Source organism: Bos mutus, chromosome 26, assembly GCF_027580195.1.
Source record: "Bos mutus isolate GX-2022 chromosome 26, NWIPB_WYAK_1.1, whole genome shotgun sequence".
Lineage (NCBI taxonomy): Eukaryota > Metazoa > Chordata > Mammalia > Artiodactyla > Bovidae > Bos > Bos mutus.
The window spans coordinates 28,793,042-28,816,156 of record NC_091642.1 but is presented as its reverse complement, the minus strand read 5'-3'; the positions used below and the strand labels follow the sequence as shown (position 1 = coordinate 28,816,156).

General features: G+C 48.6%; 1 protein-coding gene and 1 non-coding gene across 9 annotated transcripts in view; one reads left to right on the top strand and one right to left on the bottom strand.

The window, feature by feature from the left end:
- PPRC1 (PPARG related coactivator 1) overlaps positions 1–23,115 on the top strand; it is a 27,237-nt gene extending 4,122 nt beyond the window's left edge. For 2 of the 8 annotated variants that reach the window (XM_070363343.1, XM_070363345.1), the window contains exons 3-15: positions 12,823–13,011; positions 13,500–13,646; positions 13,766–13,858; positions 13,981–16,885; positions 17,176–17,229; positions 18,050–18,107; positions 18,883–18,953; positions 19,924–20,647; positions 21,621–21,755; positions 21,864–21,930; positions 22,054–22,175; positions 22,417–22,568; positions 22,861–23,115. In XM_070363343.1, coding sequence (XP_070219444.1) covers positions 12,823–13,011; positions 13,500–13,646; positions 13,766–13,858; positions 13,981–16,885; positions 17,176–17,229; positions 18,050–18,107; positions 18,883–18,953; positions 19,924–20,647; positions 21,621–21,755; positions 21,864–21,930; positions 22,054–22,175; positions 22,417–22,568; positions 22,861–22,964 — 4,821 coding nt within the window. In that variant the 3' untranslated portion in view covers positions 22,965–23,115. Of the gene's footprint in view, positions 1–9,162; positions 9,373–9,904; positions 10,100–12,822; positions 13,012–13,499; positions 13,647–13,765; positions 13,859–13,980; positions 16,886–17,175; positions 17,230–18,049; positions 18,108–18,882; positions 18,954–19,923; positions 20,648–21,620; positions 21,756–21,863; positions 21,931–22,053; positions 22,176–22,416; positions 22,569–22,860 lie in introns of those variants that run through there. The other 6 variants (XM_070363344.1, XM_070363346.1, XM_070363341.1 and 3 more) reach the window with 6 other exon arrangements.
- LOC138985869 (small nucleolar RNA SNORD22) lies at positions 8,082–8,197 on the bottom strand. Its single transcript, XR_011462833.1, has one exon. It is a non-coding gene; the product is annotated as a small nucleolar RNA SNORD22 (small nucleolar RNA).

The following is a 23,115-nucleotide window of genomic DNA, read 5'->3' as shown; positions in this document are numbered from 1 at the left end:
CTAGACTGGCCTTAGGACAGGTGAGTTCCTGGCTTCTTGCAGTTCCTAGAACCTGTCCCATCCAACTCCTTTTCCTGACCTTATCTTAGCCTTGTCTGTTTTCTCCCACATTTCTTTTACCCCTGAAACTCCCTCAAATACTCATTGGTATTGCTCTTTTTGGGGGTTGTGCTGGGTCTTCGTTGCTGTGCGGGCTTTTTTCTAATTGCTGTGAGCCGGGTCTACTCTCTAGTTGCGATATGTGGACTTCTCACTGGGTTGGCTTCTCTTGTTGCAGAGCATGGGCCTTAGGGTACCCAGGCTTCAGTAGTTGTGGTTCCCAGGCTGTAGAGCAGAGGCTTGATGGTTGTGGCACATGGGCTTAGTTGCTCTGCAGCATGTGGAATCTTCCCAGATCAGGGATTGAACCCTGTGTCTCCTGCATTGACAGACAGATTCTTTACCACTGAGACACCAGGGAAGCCCCAACATTCCTCTTTCTTTCAAGGGTGAATCTGCTTTTCCATCAAAATGGTAATGATATGTCTTATTGATGTCTCTGTCCCCAGCACCTAACAAGGTGCCTATAGCCTGATATGTCATATAATATTTATCAAATGATTATAAGAATTCTGATAGGATTTGTCTTTCCCAGCTCCAACACATGACTCCTTCCCTTCTTGTCCATTTACCATCACTGTGACCATTTACCACTACCATCTCTTTCTCTGCTAAAACAGTTACTTAAAGTATATGAAACTCTTAGGAAATCTGTTAAATATGTAGAAGGCCCCATCCTCCTTAGCAGGAAACCTTACCTCTGGAGAAAGGGGATCTACGAGAATCTGAATTTTAAAAAAGTGCCTCAGGTGGTTCTTATGCATGCCAATATTTGGGAATACTTCCTTCAGAAAGGGTCCCTACCCCTTCAGAGCATTCTCACCAAATGGGTTGAAACCTATTCATTCATCTCTCTTTCCATAAGCAACTGCTTAGTACAGTGGAGGATAGGTTGTTAGGAACAGAGGAACCAAAGAAAACATAATGTACAACTACTCACTGTGCCCCTGGGCATACTGTTTAACCCTCTCTTAGCCTCAACTTCTTCCGCAGCAGAATGGGGACAATAATATCCCTACTTTAAAAAAATCCTCCTAGGGATATTGCAAGGAGACAGCAAGCTGAGGACTGTAAACCATTCCTCACAGGTGGGTTGTTTGGGTCTAAAAATAAAGCACTAAAAGGGATATTGCCTGAAAGTTTGCATCTCCCTGAAAGAGTAACTATAAACCAGGCATATTAATTATCTACTACTATGCAACAAGATACCCTCAACTTTAGCATCTTAGAATAACGAAATTTGTTGTCTACCACTTCAGTATTCTTGGGCTTCCCTGTGGCTCAGCTGATAAAGAATCCACCTGCAATGTGGGAGACCTGGATTCAATCCCTGGGTTGGGAGGATCCTCTGGAGAAGGAAATGGGTACCCACTCTCTAGTATTCTTGCCTGGAGAATTCCATGGACAGAGGAGCCTGGTGGGCTACAGTCCATGGGTTTGCAAAGAGTTGGACGCGACTGACACTTCTACTGAAAGTAATATATCATCACTTCTTCCTTATATTATTGGTCACACAGACCAATTCTGATACAGTTACGGCAGAGAACTACATAAAAGTATGAATAGGGATTTCACCCTCTGGTTCAGTGGCTAAGACTCGGTGCTCCCAGTGCAGAACGCCTGGGTTCAATCCCCAGTCAGGGGTCTAGATCCCTCATGCAGCAATTAAAAAAAAAAATCCAAAAAAATCCGGCATGCCACAAGAAAGATCCAGTGCAGCCAAATAAATTAAAAAAAAAAAAAAGTGTGAATGACAGGAGACAAGATTATTGGAAGCCATCCTGGGGGTTTTCAATGAGACCAGGTCTGGTGCTCAGTGTTTATAGGTCTGGAGGTTCAATTTAGGAAGTGAATCAGAATTCATCAGGTTCAGGAGACTGACTCACACAAATTAAATACACATGAAGCATTATCTTGGTATTACTCTGTCTCTTTTCTAGAACTCCTTAGTTAAACTAGTTTTCCTTTTGAACACAAAAAAATGTGTTCTCACTTGAGAGCCCACGCACTGACTTTTCTTCTTATCACAGAATGCTCTTTGAATGGCTAGGTCTTTTTTGTGGTTCATGTCTTACTTCAAATATGTTCTCTTCCTTACATGAGCACACCATGTAAAAAAAAAAAAATTACCCCCTCTTATCTTTCACACTCTCCATCCCATTTATTTAATTCTCTTTCTCTCTTTTTGGCTCCACGCTCGACCTACAGGATCTTAGTTCACAATCAGGGATCGAACCTGTGCCCCCTGCACTGGGAGCATGGAGTCTAAATCACTGGACCACCAGGGAAGTCCCATTCCATTTATTTTCTGACAGCACTTCTGGCGCTCTGAAATTATTTTGACTCTTCATTTACTTGGAGATTGTCTCCCCACTAGAATGTGAGCTTTGTTAGGGAGGCTGTTTTTCATGTGTGTTGGTCTATTTTGTCATTCCTGTATCTCCAGTGCCTAAAACAGTGCCTGGCACATAGTAGGCATTCAATAAAACCAGAATGCTGACTTGTTAATTCACATTGAGAAATAGATGTTATGTGAATGGGGCATTTTGTCTCACTTGATCAACACACTTTATCCCCATAGAGAATGATACAGGAAGTCAATTATTATACTCAGATGAGTCTCTATTGAACATGGAGTCAGGCAAAGATGGAATTGGGCACCCAGTGTTTGGCGGCCAGTGTCTCTGAGGTCTTCCTTCCTGGCCCTTGGCCAGGAGACTAGTAGCCTGCCAAAGAGACTAGTAGCCACAACACCCCTGTCTAGGTGGTACTGGAGAGATACATTCTTATCTCTTTTAGTATATTCCATGCGTACACCCTATGTAGGTAAATATTGTTTTATCAGATGCTAAATAAAGCAAAAAGGGCACAACTTTCTACTTTTTTAAAAAACATTAATCTTCCCAAAGCCTTATCATCATAATATTGACCATAATTAGTGCCCAAATCACCAGCATTTGCAGCGCATCTATTAGAGGATGTTTCTTCTAAAGAGGAAGAATTGTGCACCCTGTATTGGTTCTTACTGATTTCTTATTGGCAAATTATTTCCAAGTTTATTGGAAATAAACTTTATTGTTGCCAGAACAGATTCACTTCACCCAAAAGAGTAATAAGAAACTAACTGAAAGGAAGTTGTATGAGTCTTTCCAGGCTTCCATAACAGGACACCACAGACTAAGTGGCTTAAAGAATAGAAATTTATTTTCTTACAGCTCTAGAAGTTGGAAGTTCAAGATCAGTCAGCTGGCAAGGCTGGTTTTTAGTGAGACCTCTTGCCCTGGCTTTCAGGTGTCTCTTTCTCTTCTGACACTGGACCTAGTGGATTAGACCCCCACTTTTATGATGTCATTTACCCTTAATTACCTTCTTAAAGGCTCTGTCTCCAAACATATTGGGTGTGAAGCCCTTCAACATAAATTTTGCCCGTGGTGGTGGAGGGAACAATGAATATAATTCAGTCCATAATGAGAGAGCCTCTCCTTTCATGACTTTTTTTTGTGGGAATATGTGTTATTTTTTAGTTTTAAAATATTTGGGCTGAACCATGTGGCATGTGGGATCTTAGTTTCCCAACCAACCAGGGATAGAACCGGTGTTCCCAGCGGTGGAAGTGTGGAGTCCAACCACTGGACTTGCCAGGGAACTAGCTGGGAATATGTATTAATACAGCCTTCCTAAAGGGCAATTTGACAATGTCCAAACAATACCCAGTTGTGGATGTGACTGGTGATAGAAGCAAGGTCCAATACTGTAAAGAGCAATATTGCATAGGAATGTGGAATGTTAGGTCCATGAATCAAGGCAAATTGGAAATGGTCAAACAGGAGATGGCAAGAGTGAACGTCGACATTCTAGGAATCAGTGAACTAAAATGGACCGGAATGGGTGAATTTAACTCAGATGACCATTATATCTATGACTGTGGGCAGGAATCCCTTAGAAGAAATGGAGGAGCCATCATGGCCAACAAAAGAGTCCAAAATGCAGTACTTGGATGCAATCTCAAAAATGACAGAATGATCTCTCTTCGTTTCCAAGGCAAACCATTCAATATCACAGTAATCCAAGCCTATGCCCCAACCAGTAACGCTGAAGAAGCTGAAGTTGAACAATTTTATGAAGACCTACAAGACCTTTTAGAACTAACACCCAAAAAAGATGTCCTTTTCATTATAGGGGACTGGAATGCAAACGTAGGAAGTCAAGAAACACCTGGAGTAACAGGCAAATTTGGCCTTGGAGTACAGAATGAAGCAGGGCAAAGGCTAATAGAGTTTTGCCAAGAGAACACACTGGTCGTAGCAAACACCCTCTTCCAACAACACAAGAGAAGACTCTACACATGGACATCACCAGATGGTCAACAACAAAATCAGATTGATTATATTTTTTGCAGCCAAAGATGGAGAAGCTCTATACAGTCAGCAAAAACAAGACCGGGAGCTGACTGTGGCTTCATCATGAACTTCTTATTGCTAAATTCAGACTGAAATTGAAGAAAGTAGGGAAAACCACTAGACCATTCAGGTATGACCTAAATCAAATCCCTTATGATTATACAGTAGAAGTGAGAAATAGATTTGAGGGACTAGATCTGATAGAGCGCCTGATGAACTATGGACGGAGGTTTGTGACATTGTACAGGAGACAGGGATCAAGACCATCCCCAAGAAAAAGAAATGCAAAAAGCAAAATGGCTGTCTGAGGAGGCCTTACAAATAGCTGTGAAAAGAAGAGAAGTGAAAAGCAAAGGAGAAAAAGATATAAGCATCTGAATGCAGAGTTCCAAAGAATAGCAAGGAGACATAAGAAAGCCTTCCTCAGCGATCAATGCAAAGAAATAGAGGAAAACAACAGAATGGGAAAGACTAGCGATCTCTTCAAGAAAATTAGAGATACCAAGGGACTATTTCATGCAAAGATGGGCTCGATAAAGGACAGAAATGGCATGGACCTAACAGAAGCAGAATATATTAAGAGGTGGCAAGAATACACAGAAGAACTGTACAAAAAAGATCTTCACAACCCAGATAATCATGATGGTGTGATCACTCACCGAGAGCCAGACATCCTGGAATTCGAAGTCAAGTGGGCCTTAGCAAGCATCACTACGAACAAAGCTAATGGAGGTGATGGAATTCCAGTTGAGCTATTTCAAATCGTGAAGATGATGCTGTGAAAGTGCTACACTCAATATGCCAGCAAATTTGGAAAACTCAGCAATGGCCACAGGACTGGAAAAGGTCAGTTTTCATTCCAATCCCAAAGAAAGGCAATGCCAAAGAATGCTCAAACTACAGCATAATTGCACTCATCTCACACGCTAGTAAAGTAATGCTCAAAATTCTCCAAGCCAGGCTTCAGCGATACGTGAACCGTGAACTTCCAGACGTTCAAGCTGGTTTTAGAAAAGGCAGAGGAACCAGAGATCAAATTGCCAACATCTGCTGGATCATCGAAAAAGCAAGAGAGTTCCAGAAAAACATCTATTTCTGCTTTATTGACTATGCCAAAGCCACTGACTGTGTGGATCACAACAAACTGTGGAAAATTCTGAAAGAGATGGGAATACCAGACTACCTGACCTGCCTCTTGAGAAACCTATATGCAGGTCAGGAAGCAACACTTGGAACTGGACATGGAACAACAGACTGGTTCCAAATAGGAAAAGGAGTACGTCAAGGCTGTATATTGTCACCCTGCTTATTTAATTTATATGCAGAGTACATCATGAGAAATGCTGGGCTGGAAGAAACACAAGCTGGAATCAAGATTGCTGGGAGAAATATCAGTAACCTCAGATATGCAGATGACACCACCCTTATGGCAGAAAGTGAAGAGGAACTAAAAAGCCTCTTGATGAAAGTGAAAGAAGAGAGTGAAAAAGTTGGCTTAAAGCTCAACATTCAGAAAACGAAGATCATGGCATCTGGTCCCATCACTTCATGGGAAATAGACGGGGAAACTGTGTCAGACTTTATTTTGGGGGGCTCCAAAATCACTGCGGATGGTGATTGCAGCCATGAAATTAAAAAACGCTTACTCCTTGGAAGCAAAGTTATGACCAGGGCAATGGCACCCCACTCCAGTACTCTTGCCTGGAAAATCCCATGGATGGAGGAGCCTGGTAGGCTGCAGTCCATGGGGTCGCTTTGAGTCGGACACAACTGAGCGACTTCACTTTCACTTTTCACTTTCCTGCATTGGAGAAGGAAATGGCAACCCACTCCAGTGTTCTTGCCTGGAGAATACCAGGGACGGTGGAGCCTGGTGGGCTGCCGTCTATGGGGTTGCACAGAGTCGGACACGGCTGAAGCGACTTAGCAGCAGCAGCAGATAGTATATTGAAAAGCAGAGATATTACTTTGCCAACAAAGGTCCGTCTAGTCAAGGCTATGGTTTTTCCAGTGGTCATGTATGGATGTGAGAGTTGGACTGTGAAGAAAGCTGAGCGCCAAAGAATTGATGCTTTTGAACTATGGTGTTGGAGAAGACTCTTGAGAGTCCCTTGGACTGCAAGGAGATCAGCCCTGGGATTTCTTTGGAAGGAATGATGCTGAAGCTGAAACTCCAATACTTTGGCCACCTCATGAGAAGAGTTGACTCATTGGAAAAGACCCTGATGCTGGGAGGGATTTGGGGTGGGAGGAGAAGGGGACGGCAGAGGATGAGATGGCTGGATGGCATCACCAACTTGATGGACGTGAGTTTGAGTGAACTCTGGGAGTTGGTGATAGACAGGGAGGCCTGGCGTGCTGCAATTCATGGGGTCAAAAAGAGTCGGACATGATTGAGTGACTGAACTGAAATGAACTGACATTTTAAATGTATATACATATATATGGGGCTTCCCTGATGGCGCAGACGGTAAAGAATCTGCCTCCAATGCAGGAGACCTGGGTTCCATCCCTGGGTTGGGAAGATCCCCTGTAGAAGGGAATGGCTACCCACTCCAGTTTTCTTGCCTGAAGAATTCCATGGACAGAGGAGCCTGGCAGGCTATAGTCTATGGGATCACAAAGAGTCAGACACCACGAAGCGACTAAAACTTTCACATATATAGCCTTTAACTTAGCAAACTTCTTTAAAGGAAACTATTTCATAGAAAGAGTGTACAAATATGCAAAAAATAAAAAAGGTGAGGGAAGAATTCCCCAGCAGTCCAGTGGTTAGGACTTGCAGCTTTACTGCTAGGCTGGGTTCCATCCCTGGTCAGGGAACTAAGATACCATGGCAAAAAACAAGGAAAGATATATGTATAAGAATATTCACTGTAACTTAATTTGTAATAGTGAAAAACTAGGAATCACAAATAAAATTTAAATAATGATAATTATATTAAATTATATATTCATTTGCAGGTGGATTCTTTACCAGCTGAGCCACAAGGGAAGCCCAAATATTCATTTAAATAATGATATATTCATTTAATGGAGCTGGTACTCAGATCTCAGTAAATATTGGTTAATGAATTGATTAAAAATTGGAAAAAAATACAACTGATTTTTGAAAATAATTTATTCCTCTGTTTCCCATGTTTAGAAGTCCTTATGTTCCCTCAGTTCCTTCTGGAACAAACTATGGACTAATATATTATCCCTAACACTTATTTTTAGGGAAAACCCTTAGGGGAGTTTCCTGGTGGTCAGGTGATTCCAGTGATTAGGACTCTAAGTTCTCACTGTGGGAGGGCCCAGGTTCAGTCCCTGGTTGGAGAACTAATATCCCCCAAGCCACTTAGCATGGCCAAAACCAAACCAAACTAGAACAAACCTCTTTTATTTAGAGAGGCTGAAATGATTATATGCTAATTAGAACAGCTAGGTTGTATAAAAAATAACTTGAAAATTCCTTTTTGGTGTTCTCCAAGAGTTAGATTTCATTATACAGGCTTTTTCTTCAGGCCTGAAAAATAACATACAACTGATTTTTAACAAATAATTTATTGCCCCCTTTCCCATGTTTAGAAGTCCTTATGATTCCTCAGTTCCTTCTGGAACAAACTTTTCTCGTCTCCAGCCGGCCCCAGTGGGCTCACCTTTACAAACTCTGGGACTAGGACAGAAAGTAATGCTTGAATGCTTCTTCACTAGGACCTATACATTTTTATAATCACAGAAAGTGTGGCTGAATATATCCCAAAGGTGACAAGGTTTAAATCTGGGGGTTGTAATTTGGAGGCCAAGTATCTTACTTCAACAGTTTTGTACTCTTTGAAATGAATTTTAAACTTCTGTAATACAAAACTTAAAAATAGGAAAACAATATGAAGGAGATTCTAAATGCCAAATGAGTAAATAATAGTTTTGGACTGTAGAAATTCAGGGAGGGCTCGAGTTTGGCTGGGATGACCAAAAAGGCTTTCCAAGATAAAACAGAGCATCAAAGATGTTTTGACGCTCAAGTTTTCCACAGAGAAAAACAAAAGCAGGAGAATGCTTGTTGTCTTTGGAGGATAACAAGATGATCTGCAATAGCAGGCACTAAATTTGGCAATGAGGTGCCAGCGTGGGGCTCTGAGAGTAGCTCAGAGCCGACGCCGATAATGTGGTGTTTTAAGATTAAATTTGTGCCTGGCGTGCTGCAGTCCATGGGGTCGCAAAGAGTCGGACAAGTCTGGGCAACTGAACAAAATTAAACAAATTACCCTGCTGCAGTGTAGCAGGTGAGATTTAGCTCTTGAAGTGCGCGTGCCCACGAGGGGGTGCTGTTTCAAAACACAGGCCTACTTGGACTAAGGCAAAAGGAACGAGCAGCAGGTAAAACGTCAGACAAAGAGGGCGCTCCGACAGTTGGGCAGATTAAGAAAATAAAAAGATGAGCAAAAGGTAAATATCTCCTTCGCGCTCCGAAACTAGGTCCTCAAGCGCAACACAAAATCGTGCATTACCGAATGCCTGTACCACGTGCCCCTCAGGCTCTGCTGAATGCGACTACTACTCCCAGGCTCCCTCGCGAGGCCAGTGCCGTCTTCCCGGGTGCAAATCGATATCACCGCTCAGTCTTCTGGGATCCGTAGTCTTGCATGGTCTCTCGGGAGTTGTAGTTCCCTTCCCACAATCGGCTGGGCGAGGCGGCGCCGGCGATTAGAGCTGCGCTGGGTGTTCAGGGGCCAAGATGGCGGCGCGCCGGGGACGGAGAGACGGAGTCGCGCCGCCTGCGAGTGGGGGCCCCGGCCCCGACCCTGGTGGTGGAGTGCGCAGCAGCGGCTGGGGGAGTCGGAGCCAAGCACCATATGGCACCGTGGGCGGTGTGAGTGGCGGGGAGCAGGTGAGAGACTAGCCGGCGGCCCGTGGCTGGCTGCAAAGCGGCGTGTGCCGGGCGGTGACACGTGGACGCCACAGGAAAGGGAAGAAGCGTTCGGGAGTCGATGCCGGGTGGCTGCGCGAGACTGGTTGGACCGAGTGGGTCTCGGTCGTTTGCTGGGGGATGTGCTGGCAGAAGCAGGATCCTTATGGCCATTGCTCCGGAACGGTGGAGGGGCAGAGCCGGGTGTCGGAAACCTGGCGCATGTGTATGGGGGTGATCAACCATTCAGACTTAAGAGTAATAGAGTAAGACCTTCCTCTAAGGATGCTGAGTCGCGGGTGCCTCTAGCACCGCGCCGCAGTGCCTTTTCGGAGCCACGTGGGGTGGGGGGAGTGATTTTCCCGGGAGAACTTGTCTGCTTCCCCTCCCCCTCTAGGCGGCCCCGGCACCCACGTGGGTTGGGCCGGGGGCGGGGGGGCCGCGGGTCCACGTGGGGGCGGGGAGGGGATGTCCACGTGGCTCCCGCTCCAGGCTACCCGGCACCTGGTTTCGGCGCTGGAGCCGCACTGCCGGGAACTGGGTGTGTCTCAGCCGGTCCCGCCATCTCCGATCGGCGCTGGGGGCCCCTGACTGGGAAGGAAGGTTGGGACTGCTGGAATCAACTTTGCTCAGAACCTTGAAGGAGTTTTTTCCTTTTGCTTTGGCCCGCTTCGCCTCTCTACGACGGATGGTGAAGGACTTTCCAGATGTGCGTGTAGTCCTGCTGATGGCGGAGTGTGTTGGGAAGGGAAGAGGGCTGAGGTTGAAGGGCTGTGGAGTGAGCTAGTGGCGGCTTCTGTCCGACCGGCTTAGGGTGGCTTGTGAGTCACAGGCGCTGGCGTTTTGTTTGCTTGTAGTCCTGCCTCCTAATTCAAGGGGTATGGGAGGTATCAACATTTACATGTGGCAGGCTTAGGTAAAGAAAGGGAATCCTCACTTCCTCGCTTTTCCTCCAACATCTCTGGAGAAGGCAGCTAAGGCCTGTTCTGTGAATTGATATATGAATTGAGATGGTTTGTGTTTAAGCTTTTCTGGAATTTTTTCTGGGGATGACAAAAGTTGGAGGCGATTTGAGAACTATTCAACACTAGTTGAACGTTTATTGAGTGGGGGGGGGATTCTGTCATAATCTTTTTTTCTTGGTCTTCAGTTCTTTATCGTCCTACTCTTCAACAGGGCTTCTTAAAAGTTCCCACCCAGAGTGGAGGTGGGCAAGACTTAGTTTGAACTGTTATCTTTCTCAAGCAATTAAGCTGAGTCCTTGAAAGCCTTTTTTTTTTTTTTTTTTTTTTTTTCTAGGTGGGAGTTGGGCTGCAGGCTGCCGGGTAATATCAGTTCTAGCAGAGCAATTCAGGCCTTGGAGGGGGAAGATGGCTTCTGGGGCTAACTTGGAAGCTGCCCACCCCCTCTTCTCTTATTTTCTCAGAGGCCACATGCTGTGGGGCTGGTGCTGCCCACCCCACCCCTTTGGGGGAGAGGCAGGAAGGATCTATGATCCAACTGTAATCCAAGTTAGGTGGTTATTTGGAATTGGAGAAGGTCTCATGGAGAGATTGTTCACCACAAATACACACAAAGATGAATATGTGGAAGCTAGTCCAGTTAGCCAGGTATTGAGATTCCATTATATTCAAACATGGGATATTGTGGTAAATCACACATGGCCGCTGTCCTCCAGGATCCTATGTCTTTATCACGTTAGACAATAAATGATGATGAGGGAGACAAAAGGAAAGTGCATTATATTATATAATCAGCAGTAGTAATTTACCTTGCAGGGTCTGGGAACAGACATTTTAAAGTGAGACTGTGGGGGAGGGGGAAGGAGGAGCTTTCCTCCCAGGGAATAGTGGGTGAAGGCCTTGAGGTGGGAGAGAACATGGCTTATTGGAGAAACCTGTATGTCTGGTGTGGCCAGAGAGAGTGGTGAGAGAAGACACCCTGGAGGAGTCTGGTGGGTGATACCAGGACCACTGTAATCCACTGAAGGACTTAAACCTAATGCTGAGAGCAGGAAAATACCCTTGGACAGGACTAGGGAGGGTCTCAAGGATCAAATGTGTATTTTCAAGTTTGTAGCTGATTTTGAACCCTGCAGGGACAGTCTGGCTGTGGGAAAACCAGTTGGGGGTGGTTATTAAAGTTAAGAGATGCTGGTGGCTAACACTCTTAGCCTGGGCTTAGCCCCTCCATGATCCTTGGTACCCTGGGAGCTGTGCTGTTTGGGGGTTGGGGGGAGGGATGGGTGAGGTCAGATGAAGAGGGTGTTCTCTGACTGGGTTTCCAGTACCTGTCAGATGGAAGTGGTGACGAGTGGTTCGTAAAGCTGGGGCATCATCTTGGGATTCCAGCTTAATGGCTGGGTCAGGTAGGTGGCAAGGCAAGTTGAGGTGCAGCCTTTTTGCTCACCTAGAAGTGTTTGCTGAGGCAGGTGCTATTCAGGTGCTATTTGTAATTATAGGATTGTGAAGGCCTGGGAGGAGTGAGTGCCTAAAACCTGCCACCTTTCTCTTCATCTTTGGGAGGCCTGGCCTCCTAAGTGTCCCTAGGTATCCTCTCCTCTCATTGGGAATTGTAACTCTGGCTTGATTGGGAAGGTAGGGAGGGTGCATCACACCTGTTGCTTTTTTTCTTTTGGAAGAGGTACCGAGTTTCCCTTTGCTGCCAGAGGAGAGGGGAGACTGGCTCGTCCACTTTTGTTCCTCTTCTCCGGCCTTTGCATCATCTATAGTTTCTTTTAGGGGAGATAACTCTACCCCTGGCCTCCCCAGCCCTTCCAGGCACTTCTAGCCCTGCCCACACCCACACTCTTTGACAGGCCTGGGCTGGCGGCTCCCTGCCTGACGAGGCTGAAGATGTTGCTCCTTCTCAGGGAAGAGATGGGGTGGGGCTTGCCTGTCCACAGAATCAAGCTTTCTCTTCTTTTGCTCTGACTGGGCAGGGAAGAGACTTTTCCCTTGCAACTACCTTTGAGAGGTTGGGTGACACACTATAGTGCCTTCAGCACAGAAATTGGAAATAAATGTGACTATCACTCATGGTGGTTGAGATTAGGATTTGAGCTAAGCAGAGAACAGAGGCGTAAGTGGGATTTGAGGGAGGTAAGCTGGTTGTCGCTGGAATCGCTGGCTTGCTGACCTCCTGTCCTTCGGTGTGTTCCTCAGAATATCTGTCTTCATCATTGCCGGCAGATGACTCTTCGGAACAATCTTGGTATTTTTGAGGTTTTTACTCCCCAATTTATCAATTTCGCGGGCTCCAAGTATTTCTAGATGGAGTCTAACTTTTTTTTGCCCAGCAAGTCCAGAGGCGTGGCTGTAGTGGGGCTCCTGCTGAGTCCGAGGCCACTGGCGGAGGGCTGGGCACCTGGTTTACAGAGTGTGTCAATAGCTGCCCAGGGGGCCTTTCTAACCTTATCCTTTTTTGCCCCAGGCACTGCTGCAGGAGGAGGGCGATGATTCTGGCTTTGTCAGTCTGTCTCGGCTGGGCCCCTGTTTGAGGGACAAGGACCTGGAGATGGAGGAGCTGATACTGCAGGATGGGGCGCTGCTGGGGACCATGCACAGCTATATGGATGCCTCTCTCATCTCCCTCATTGAAGATTTTGGTAGCCTTGGAGAGGTGAGCTGGGGCTATGACTTCCAGAATCTTGATTCCTGGATACTCAACCTGAGTCCTTGAAGTGTGTTTTTATTTCTAGGTGAGACATGGGCTGTGTCCCAGGTAAAAGTATGCCATGGAAGACTTGATATAGTCCACAGCCTTTCTCCCTGCCTGGGCCCCTGACTTAAATGTCCAGAGGGTTCTAATCTTTGTCTTGAGTCCAGTTCCAGCTTAGTCAAGGGCTGTCTACTGAACATCCCACATCTTAACTGAGGGTGGAGAGAGTATGAAACAAACTCAAGACTCAATTTTGACAGGTCTCTTGATACTAGAGAAGTGGTGGATGGTAGTAAATGAGATTGGAACCCATGCTCCCTGGTACTCGTGTCTCTTTCTGGCAAATTTAGCTGAATTGAGCCCAGGAGAGGGATTCTTCTGGCATCTAGTCTTTCTCAGTGGCTTGGTTAGGATGGTGGTGGTACCTTCCTATTGTCTTTCCTGAACAGAGCAGATTATCTCTGGAGGACCAGAATGAAGTGTCACTGCTCACAGCTCTGACGGAGATCTTGGACAATGCAGATTCTGAGAACCTATCTCCATTTGACAGCATTCCTGACTCGGAGCTGCTCGTGTCACCTCGGGAGGGCTCCTCTGTAAGTGTGGGACACGGGGAAGAGGTGTGTGGTTGGTGCAAAGGTTAGAACCGCATCCGTGGGCCTACTCATCAAGTTCTGAAACACAGACTCATCTCAGGTCTTTTTCTCCCTTTTAGCTGCACAGGTTGCTCAGCCTCTCTCGGACACCCCCAGAACGTGACCTCATCACCCCAACTGACCCACTGGGGCCCAGCACAGGCAGTAGTAGAGTAAGTGGGGCAAGCCTGCCCTAGGGAGCCTCATAGACTCCCGGGGGGGAGGAATATGTGGGGACAGGCCTGAAAAATATATTCCTGGAGAAAACGTCTATGTCTTGTTTTCTATCCTGTAGGTTGAGATGGCGCTCGCAGATCCCCCTTGGGACTTCTCTCCACCTTCCTTCTTGGAGACCTCCTCCCCTAAGCTTCCTAGTTGGAGACCCCCAAGGTCAAGAACCCGCTGGGGCCAGTCCCCTCCTCCCCAGCAGCGTAGTGATGGGGAGGAAGAGGAGGAACTGGCTGGCTTCAGCAGTGAGATGCTTGCTGGGGAGCTTAACAACTCTGTGAGCAGCATCCCGGACTTCCCCATGCACCTAGCCTGTCCTGAGGAGGAAGAGAAAACAGCAGCAGCAGCAGAGATGGCAGTACAGGCAGCTGGAGACGAGAGCATCTCCTCCTTGAGTGAGCTGGTGCGGGCCATGCACCCGTACTGCCTACCCAACCTCACCCACCTGACGGCGCTCGAGGATGAGCTTCAGGAGCAGCCAGATGACTTGACACTGCCTGAGGATTGTGTGGTGCTGGAGATTGTGGGTCAGGCGGCCACAGCTGGCAATGACCTGGAGATCCCAGTTGTGGTGCGACAGATCCCTGCTGGCCCCCAGCCTGTGCTCCTGGATGACACACTAGAGGTCAGTCCAGCCTTGCAGCTGCTCATGCCATCACTAGAGGTGGAGACAGAGGTTGCTGTTCCCAAGGAAACCCTCTGCCCTGAGGATGAGGGCTTGTCACTGGACTCAAAGGAAAAGTTGGAGGCAGCCTCCATGTTGGAGCCCAGGGAGGTCATGGAGCCAGTGGCGCCCAAGGGGCCTCAGAACCCACCAGCCAACGCCACGCTAAGTTCCCAGAGGGCTCGAAAGGGCAGGAGGAAGAAGAGCAAGGAGCAGCCAGCTGCCTGTGCAGAGGGCTACACCAGGAGGCTGAGGTCGGCCTCTCGTGGGCAGTCTACAGCTGTTCCAGAGGTGACCTCTCAGGGAGGCAGCCTGCCTCAAGAGGACCTTCAAAGAGAGGTTGGGCCTCCCCATGGTAGAGGGAAGCCCCGGGCTTGGGCTCGGGCCTGGGCAGCTGCCTTAGAGAAACCCAGCTCTGCGAACTTGGAGAGCAGTACTGAGCAAGCTAGTCCTGCTAAAGAAGATCCTGTAGACCTCTGCCCCAGCCTGGTTGACCCTATCCAAGCCAACCCTGTTTCAACGCATCTCTCACTGGTTGACTCTGCTCAAGCTGACCCCATGCCACTTGACTCTCTTGAAGCTGATTCCACTGTAGTTGACCCTGGTCCCACTGCGACTGACACTGAACCTGTTGACCCTGTGCTGACTAACATTGCTTCAGCGAACTCAGAGCTGGTTGAACCCCTCCCAGCTGATCCAGTCCTGGCTGACTCAGCAGCAGCTGACCCTACAGTGGTTGTTCCCATCTCAGACAACTTGTCTCCAGTTGACGCTGTCCTGGTCAAGTCAGTACAGGTTGACTCTGTTCCCAATGACCTGTCTCCAGTTGACCCTGTACTAGTTAAGTCTAGGCCAACTGATCCCAGACGTGGTGCAGTATCATCAGCCCAGAGGAATCCAGGTGCCCAGCTCCTCCTGGAATCAGAGTCTTCAGAGCCCCCAAAGGCCAACAGTCCTGAAGTCAGGGAGGTTATAGGTCCTCTGAAGGGAGAAACTGGTACCAGTACCACAACCCAGGAAGTCAGGCCTCGGCCTCTTAGCCTGTCTGAGTACCGGCGACGAAGGCAGCAGCGCCAGCCAGAGGCCGAAGAGAGGACCCCTCAGCCTCCAGCTGGGAAGTGGCCCAGCCTCCCAGAAACTCCCACAGGGCTGGCAGACATCCCTTGTCTTGTCATCCCTCTAGCCCCAGCCAAGAAGACAGCTCCACAGAGAAGTCCTGAGGCGGCTCCTGAGGCTTGCTTTGGGTCTGTGGGCCCCAGCCCTGCCTCCCCTAGTCCTGAGCCACCTGCGACCAAACCTATGGCCTCAGCTCCTACTGAGCAGGTGCCATCCCAAGAGAAACTGCTGCCAGCACGACTGCTACCTCCTGCTGTGCAGCCCATGCCCCCCAAAATGCCCACTGCTCTGCCTTTTCCCACGGGTGGGCTGGGCATGACTCCTGCGCTGCCCCTTCCCACAAATGGGCAAGCTGTGCCCAATCTGCCCCCACCACCCCTGCAGCCTCCTAGTGTTCCGATGTCTCTGGGGCCAGTGCCACCTGATCCCTATACTCACTATGCCTCTGTGCCACCCTGGCCTTGTTATCCTCCCGTGTCCCCTTCTGGCTATCCTTGCCTGCCCCCCCCACCAACGGTGCCCCTAGTGTCTGGTACTCCAGGTGCCTTTGCTGTGCCCCCCACTTGCAATGTGCCTTGGGTACCTCCTCCTGCCCCAGTCCCACCTTATAATTCCAACTGTACCTACGGGCCCTTGGGATGGGGCCCAGGGCTGCAACACCCTCCATTCTGGCCTGCTGTTCCTCCACCTCCATTGCCTCTAACCTCAGTTGGAAGAGCTGTCCCCCCACCCAAGGTGGAGCCTGGTGGCATCCCAGCTGGCTCTCCTGAAAGTGTGCCAGCTGTGCCAATGGCTCCTCCCCTCAGTCTTGGGGCAGCTGGCCAGGGAGCTCCACAGACAGAGCCCACCAAGGTGGAGGTCAAGCCAGTGCCTGCATCTCCCCATCTGAAGCACAGGGCATCCTCCCCGGTGCACAGCCCGCGGATCAAGGCTCCACCGTGTGTGTCTGCTGAGAATGTGGCTGTTGAGGAGCCTGCATCAGAGAGGCTAAAGCCTGAGCTGCAGGAGACTAGGCCCAAGGAGAAACCACCCTCTCCTGTTGACAAGGCTGTTCCCACACCGGCACCAAGGCAGAGCACTACCACCAAACTGCCTGTTGTCCACCCAGCCCGTCTAAGGAAACTGTCCTTTCTACCTACCCCACGTACCCAGGGTCCTGAGGCCGTGGTGCAGGCTTTCATCAGTGAGATTGGTGAGTGCCACACAGTTCAGTTGGTGTGAAGAATGGCGTGGGAATTGTGTGAGGAGTGTCTTCCATAAAACAGGATAAGCCTCGATGGGGCTGGCCTTTGTTAGAATTCTTGAGAGAGAAAAGTCTGGTTGGTTTGATTCTCTTTCTCTGGGAGTGTGGCTCCCCTGGTTTATTTATCACAATGGACAGGGGGTGCATAAGGAGAGAAGCGAGGTGTTTTGGAAGTTTTGGGACCTGTGTGCTCAGTGGATAGGGGTAGGTTTCCAATCCTGTGTTGTGTGCTTCCACAGGAATTGAGGCGTCGGACCTGTCCAGTCTGCTGGAGCAATTTGAGAAATCAGAAGGTGAGGAAACCCTTTTTGTAACCCTTTTTGTTGATGTTTCTTTTGGGCCCAGCCCTGTAGTTGCTTAAACTGGGAGGAGGGAGAAGGGGAGTCTCTGCCACTAGAGTGGCCCCCTAATTGGAATGGGAAGACAATCCCATTGATGGCAGTCCAAGCCAGGGAGAGGGTACAGCATGACAAGAACTATAAAGAGTGGATGGATGGGGAGATCCAAGTAAATTGGGGACATTTTTCTAGAGGGAATTAGTTCTCCAGCTGAGCCTTGGAAGACAGGAATTCAGAGAGCCTGCATGTGGTGAATAAAGGCAGAGGTGCAGGAAAGGTCACATATGGTGTATTTGAAAGGCAGTGGCTAGTTCAGCTTCTCAGTACAAGTGTGGATCTAGGTGCTGCAGAGGATGATGCTATGTTGTGTTCTCAAGGAGCTTATGATCTGACTGGGGAGAGGAATCTGCAGAAATGACTCCTGAATTGACAATAGGTATCTGTAGAACAAGGCAAAGTACAAGTGTAGATCAAGAGTAGCTTATAAGACTAGCAAGTTAATAAGGTGGATTATATAGAATCTGGAATGCTAGACTTAGGAGTTGGGACTCCGTCTCAGATTCGGTGGAGTGTGTGCTTGTTTTTAAGCAGAAGAGACATAATTAAAAATAGTTTTTGGGTACCCACTGGAGGAGAATGGATTTCTTTGGGGAGACCCCAATGGAGTATGTAGGCAAAATGGATTTTCCTCCTTTGCGTCTTAAAGCCAGCGTTTCTGTGCCTCTTCAGTATGGAACATCTGGTTGGGCTTTTAACTAGTATGGTTTCTTTGCAGCCAAAAAGGAGTGCCCTCCCCCGGCTCCTGCTGACAGCCTGGCTGTAGGAAACTCAGGGTAAGTATGGGGACATGAGTGAGTTACCCTACAGCTGTTGGTCAGCAGCCGGCCGGCGCTCCAGGACTGTCAACTGGATGCCTCTGTTAAGGGACATTTAGTCAGCTCTAAAGTCTTTCCCTGTTTCACACCCTCAGCTCAGCCCATCACTACTGAGCATTGTCTTGGGTGATACGTAGGAGGACATATATGAACCATCCTCTGGCTGATTCCAGTCTGGGGTTTCAAATGGTGATGCCTTTTATGTTCTGGCGAGTTGTGTTTTTGGGGGTTTCTTTCCTTTATTTAACAGGCTTTAAGGTTGCTCAAAACACTGCTGATGTTATAAGAAAAAATGGGGGAGGATGTTCATGGCTAGGGCTCCCTGACTCCTTGGAGGACACAGGTGTCCTGGACCTCCTTGTTCCCCAATCTTCCAGTACCAAGAGGCCTTTTTTTTTTTTTTCCCCCATGTTCATGATACCCCGTCCTCTTCTGCCAAGCATATTTTCCTCCACATTGATTTTGGGTTGGTTTGAGCTGGGCACAAGAGGCTCCTGGCTTGGAGGAGGTGGGGGGTATCAAGGTCATAGTCAGCCTGCCTCCAGAAATTGGACAGAGCTGAGACCCAACTTACATAAAGTTCAGTCACTAAGACCCTTTTTGTGCTGGAGGAGAATGATTGGGACAGTTTGTGCCCCCATTCCTCTCTGCACGTCCCCCTTTCCTGTTGCTTCATGAGGAAAGCAGATGTTGAGGAGGCAATGAACCAGGCTTTCCCTTTTCCCCCCGCCAGCAGCGTTGACACTCCCCAGGAGAAGAGGCCCCTAGACCGGTTACAAGCCCCAGAACTGGCCAACGTGGCAGGTGGGTTCAGGGTGGGGAACTCTGCCTTTGATTAGTTTAAGCAGCAAATGTTTGTAGAGCCCGCTCTGCAGTAAGTGTGTGTAGATGTTGGGGATACGGAAATCTGATCGTCGTCCTCGAGGTTCTCACAGTCCAGGGGGCAGATGTGTAAACAGATGAGCACGTCGAGTATCAGAGGTTGTGTGTCAAAGAAACCCATTTGGTTTACAGTGGGGTCTGAAGAGGGACTGTCAGAACAGGGTTATACAGAAGGTAATCCTCAAATTGGAGGCTTGAGAAAATCCCTGACACCAGGGGCATTTGAGGTTGTTGGAACAGCTTGAGTGAACTGAAGAAACAGAGCCAGCCTGGTATTGGTATGTTTTGGGAAATGGTGAGTGGTTCGTTTTGGCTGGAGTGTAGTGGCTGATCAGGGTGGTGGGCAGAGCTCAGAAGAGAGAAAGCTGGGGTGTTAAGTAGGAGGCCAAGTTATGGGAACTTGGCCATGTTAAGCTGGTTGGACTTGATATTGTACGTTGAAGAAGCAATTGAAAAAGCCTTACCAGTTTGGTTTTAGAGTGCTTCCTCCAGCGGGAATGTAGAAGACAGGTGGACAGGTGTGTTGCTCGAGGTAGGAGATTATTAGATGATTACATGAGTTCAGGGAAAATGCAGCCAGGAAGTCAGTCAGTGCCATGGTCAGGGGGTGAGTCTAAGAAGGAAGAGGTAGAACAGACAGGACCTGGCCACCAGCTGGGTTTGGGCAATGAGAGGTTCAGGAGGACTCTAGCTAGTTGGGTTTCTGTTGCTGGTCTCCAAGATGGGGAGCTCATGGGACGGAGCAGTTGTAACAGTGGGAGAAGTTGGGCTGCTGATCAGTGTTAGTACACTTTGTGAAATGAAGTGGGAGTCTCTGGAGCCTGTATACACAGTGTTCAGAAGTGTAGAATCGGATCTCATCCTGCTATCTCCATCCTCCCTCCCCTCACAGGGCTCACCCCTCCAGCTACCCCTCCCCATCAGTTATGGAAGCCCCTGGCTGCTGTCTCTCTGCTGGCCAAAGCCAAATCTCCTAAGTCCACCGCCCAGGAGGGAACCCTGAAGCCTGAAGGAGTTACAGAGGCCAAACATCCAGCTGCAGCCCGCCTCCACGAAGGGGTCCGTGGCCCTAGTCCAGTCCATGTGGGCTCTGGGGACCATGACTATTGTGTTCGGAGCAGGACCCCCCCAAAAAAGACGCCTGCCCTAGTCATTCCAGAGGTGGGCTCCCGATGGAACGTCAAACGCCATCAGGATATCACCATCAAGCCTGTCTTGTCCCTGGGCTCAGTCACCTCTGTGCCTCCAGGCACAGCTGCCTCCCAGAAGCCACTTGATCACAGGACTAGCAGAGAGCAGGCAGATCCCCAAACTCCTTGCCTTGCCCCGTCTGCCTTGCTATCCCCTGAGGCCTCACCCTGCCGGAATGACACGAACACTAGGACTCTCCCTGATCCCTCAGCCAAGCAGCAGTCAGTGCGCTGTTATCGAAAAGCCTGCAGGTCAGCCAGCCCCCCAAGCCGGGGCTGGCAAGGCCGCCGTGGCCGCAGCAGCCGTTCTGTGAGCTCTGGGTCCACCCGGACCAGCGAAGCATCTTCCTCCTCATCCTCATCGTCGTCTTCCTCATCCCGATCCCGGTCCCGGTCCCTCTCCCCCCCACACAAGAGGTGGCGAAGGTGAGCTCTGATGGCCTGTTAGGTTCTCTCCACTTTGGAGGTTCTCTCCTCTGGCTTACTCTGAAAGCTTTTGCACATTGAGTTTGATGAACTTTCAGGCACTAAGGCTTTTCTATTTCTGTCTTTGGCTTTTGTCTTCTTCCCTTTTCCTGGATTTGAAGGAGGCAAGCTGTGAAAAGATAGCTTCTGTCCCCTGTTAGAGATTGGGATATCTCTGAGATCTCCTGCTTCCTAGAGACCTGCCTTGGGAGAAACCGTTAGGGTTTGGTCTTGACCATGTTGATTCCTTTGCACTGTATCAGTCCTTATTTCTTGTATTTTTCCGGTAGATGTGGGATGGTGGGCTAGTGGGTTGTTAATGGCAAATAATCCTTCCTTTAATCATCTGTTGAGGAAAGAGTCTGGTGTCCTTTGGGTGTCATTGTGGCCTCATATTTTTGGGAGTACCTTTTTCTCTATAATAGACCCAAATTTTTGCACTTCATCAGTGAAGAATTCTTGGTTTTTGATGGTGAAGCTTATCTTCAGGTATGTCATCTACTACAGATCTAGCACAGTCACCTCCCCTTATGCCATAATCATAGTACTCCTGTGAGACATGAGGCGAGCAGGATTCCAGAGACATGGGCCTGCCCGCCCTCCCACTTCTCCCTTACACCCCCGATCCCCCGGCTCGTTGTAATACCTAGGGCCCAGCCCTTTATTTCTGAGTCTCTATTGTTTTTATTCTTTCTGACTTGTTAGATATTCTTTTTAATTGCATAATTGACAATAAATAAGATCAATGCCCAGATACTCTAGAACATGTAAAGTTCACAAGGTTCTCAGTTTGCTTTTCTTCTGTACCTCCTCTGCTTTTCTCTGCCTTTGGTCCTGAGCTTCCTGACAGGGAGGCGGGGCTGGGGCCAAGGTGAGGTAAGTGGATGATACCTGTACTCCTCCCATCATTTCTGTGTGATCTTTTGTTCTCTAGGTCCAGTTGCAGTTCCTCTGGACGTTCCCGGAGATGCTCTTCCTCTTCCTCCTCATCTTCCTCCTCCTCATCATCTAGTTCCCGAAGCCGGTCCCGCTCTCCATCTCCTCGCCGGAGAAGTGACAGGAGGCGGCGGTGAGTATGTTTTCAGGGAGTTGGTACATTTGGGGTGCAAGAGCCTAAGAGTTGAGACTTGAGCTGTCTAATATCTAGGGGGCTGACAGCACCTTTTTCTCTTGGCAGGTACAGTTCTTATCGTTCACACGACCATTACCAAAGGCAGAGAGTTCTGCAGAAGGAGCGTGCAATAGTGAGTAGAGGAACAGGTCCTAGGAGGAGAGGGCTTGTCCCTGAGCCATGACATGAGCTCACAGAGCCATCTGCAGCTATGGCTTTGGCTCATGGTGTGTTAATTTTCCTTGACCCAACATAGGAAGAAAGAAGAGTGGTCTTCATTGGGAAGATACCTGGCCGCATGACTCGGTCAGAGCTGAAACAGAGATTCTCTGTTTTTGGGGAGATTGAGGAGTGCACCATCCACTTCCGTGTCCAAGGGTGAGGTTGGGCCCTAAGGTCAGGATGTCCTTCCTGTCCCGTTATCTGTCTCAGTGCTTTGTCTTTCCTGATTGCTCTGGTGTGCTGGGCAGTGTAGGACACCTTCATCTCTACAGTTAGAGGGTTGGCCATTTGGGGAATGAGAAGAATCTCTCCAGTCCCTGTACCCTGGGGAGCTGTCTCTTCTCCATGGCATGTGCCCAAATAGCCATCTCAGCCTCTGTCTCACCCTCCCTTCCAGTGACAACTATGGCTTCGTCACTTACCGCTATGCCGAGGAGGCATTTGCAGCCATCGAGAGTGGCCACAAGCTGAGGCAGGCTGATGAACAGCCCTTTGATCTCTGCTTTGGGGGCCGCAGGCAGTTCTGCAAGAGAAGCTATTCTGATCTTGGTGAGTGGAGGGAGGCCCTGAGCCTTTGGTATACTCCATCTCCTCCCTGGAAGAGTCCCCAGCCTTTTGAGAAGGGGGTTTAGTAAGACAGACTTGTCTTCCTGTGACACATGAAGGGCTTAAAGGGTAGGATGAGAGGAGAAATGGGGGCTTTCCTATCTTTTGACTTAAAATTCAGGAGATTTTAGCTCCATCCATTATAGATAAGAGAGGTAGCTGGCCATTTGAGGACCCTGTGGTTGGGAGGTGTACTCAAAGAGACCTTGATGTTTGTCTCTCTCTACCTTTGTAGACTCCAACCGGGAAGACTTTGACCCTGCTCCTGTAAAGAGCAAATTTGATTCTCTTGACTTTGACACATTATTGAAACAGGCCCAGAAGAACCTCAGGAGGTAACCCTGGGCCCTTCTCCCCCATCCCCTTTTCTTTGGAGGTGCCCAACCTCCTCCATTCCCCTCCCCCAGTCTAGGGGAGAGAGCTGCTAGCGAGGAGATGACTGTTTTCTAAAGAAATGGAAAAAAGTGAAATAAAAATGTAATACATCAGA